The sequence below is a fragment of the Etheostoma spectabile genome, unplaced genomic scaffold (genome assembly GCF_008692095.1).
Source record: "Etheostoma spectabile isolate EspeVRDwgs_2016 unplaced genomic scaffold, UIUC_Espe_1.0 scaffold393, whole genome shotgun sequence".
Taxonomy (NCBI): Eukaryota; Metazoa; Chordata; class Actinopteri; order Perciformes; family Percidae; genus Etheostoma; species Etheostoma spectabile.
This window is the reverse complement of record NW_022605598.1, coordinates 675,206-677,126: the sequence shown is the minus strand read 5'-3', so window position 1 is coordinate 677,126 and position 1,921 is coordinate 675,206. Positions and strand designations below refer to the sequence as shown.

General features: G+C 37.4%; 1 protein-coding gene across 2 annotated transcripts in view; it reads left to right on the top strand.

Moving 5' to 3' along the window:
• The window catches only part of LOC116686549 (protein LBH), a 5,263-nt gene extending 3,380 nt beyond the window's left edge, over positions 1-1,883 (top strand). For both annotated transcript variants that reach the window (XM_032511561.1, XM_032511559.1), the window contains one exon: positions 1,000-1,883. In XM_032511561.1, coding sequence (XP_032367452.1) covers positions 1,000-1,099 — 100 coding nt within the window. In that variant the 3' untranslated portion in view covers positions 1,100-1,883. The remainder of the gene's footprint in view (positions 1-999) is intronic.
• Positions 1,884-1,921: the final 38 nt, after the last annotated feature.

Here is a 1,921-nt window from a genome sequence, read left to right as displayed (position 1 = left end):
TTAGCATACATTTAGCATATTATTTAAGTAGTTGCACATTTTGTTTTTCCCATCCTGTATATATTTAAATATTTGTCCTTATATTTTATTCTTATATTTTATTCCTATTATTATTATTATTTAATGTATACTGTATGTATATTTTTTCATAGTATTCCATTTATATTTATATTCTGTGTTGTGTGAATAATGTACGTGTGCTGGTGTAACACTGTAATTTCCCCATTTTTTGGGATCAATAAATATCTATCTATCCATCTAAGTGCTGCAAATGTGGAAGTGCCGTAAAGCTACATTTTATCTGAATTTCAGCTGGGGGGGACTCCTTAAACCTGCTTTCTATATGAATTCCAGCAGGTGGCGCAGGTGCGGTTGCAAAAGGAGGTCGGTTTCTGTAGAAGTCTCTGAGAAAGTGACCCGCTTATCACTTGATTTATTATCTCAGTAAACGTTTTCATGAAAATTTTATGGTCTCAATTGCTAGTTTTCGGTCTGCAACACAGAATGAAGTTCATTTTTTGGAATTATGGTCTTGTAGATTTTAAAATCCGCGATAAAGGGGGTGTTTTAGGGTGGGACTATGATGTGATTGCCAATAACATAGAGTATAAGGGCTCCTCCCACTCGTCTAAAATCGTCACATCTGCAACCAGAATGGCTGCACCCGTAATGGCAAACTCAACAACTCTTAGCAGATCTCCACAAACCAATGGGTGACTTCTGTCTATCCATATTAAGAGTCTATGACTTCAAGCACAGTCTGAAAGTTAAAATGGTGGCTTTTTAAAAAATTTTGAATAATTTGTTGATGCTGATATTATTTTGTGTTGCAGTGACAGAAAATGACAACTATCACTGTATCAAACTTTCATTCCACTATCAGGGACTTTAAGAAATCAGTGTGAAACTTGCTTTGAATTCTAAATGGTTTACATGTTTGAAATATTCTATGTATCCAATGTTCTACCTGATTGTGGCTTTACATTTCCACTGTTGCAGATTGGTTGCGCGGAAGTCTTCTATTGGTCAACTCTCTCGGCTGACCCCACCTGCCTCCTCCACCCCCCCTGAGGCTGCCCCACCCTGCCTGAGGAGCTGAGCCAGTACAACCAGTACGAACTGACAGCACTGTGTCACTTTTATAATGTGTAACCTCTTTATGTTGGACTTTCCCAATTACAGAAAACCCCTTGGAAAGGTTGAGACGACTACACATGTAAATATATTTTAAGGAAATAAGGTCCACTTCAAATAACTAATACTAAGCTTATTCCAGTACTGCTTTTTGGATTGATAATGTGTGAGTAACTGCTGCAGTTTGCTGTTAATGTATGTGAAACTGTGGGCTGAAGGTAACCGCAGATTGTAGCACTAGCCATCAGGACTCTGCTTTGTGATGCAAATCTCCTCCCACAGCAAATAAGCATGTGATGAATGACTTTTAGGGCCAGTTTACTAAATATGAGCATGAAAGGCCAGCCCAGACCCAACAGTTGTAGGGGCCTTAAAGAATTTAGGAAGATGGTCACAATGGGAAAGTTCAAGGGTGAGAATATTGACTCCTGAATCCTCCATGTTTGAACTAAGGTCGGATCAGAATGGGTTATCAGGTCTTGGTAGACCACATTTTGTGCCACCGTTGAATATTAACTTACAACTCACCAAATTTTGGGGCAAGGTGTGGAATTTAGACCATTTTGGGACACAACTCTAAATTAAAACAAACACTGAAAATATTATTACTGCAGCAGTCATGATCTTTTTACTTAAATACACATGTCTGCAGTCTCTTCAAATGATTAAAATCCATGCAGGAAAATCATATTATATGACCTGATCACTGGTATGACATACTGTACAAATGTACAAATGCTGCTGGATACATACACAACTTTATATATATATATATATATATATATAT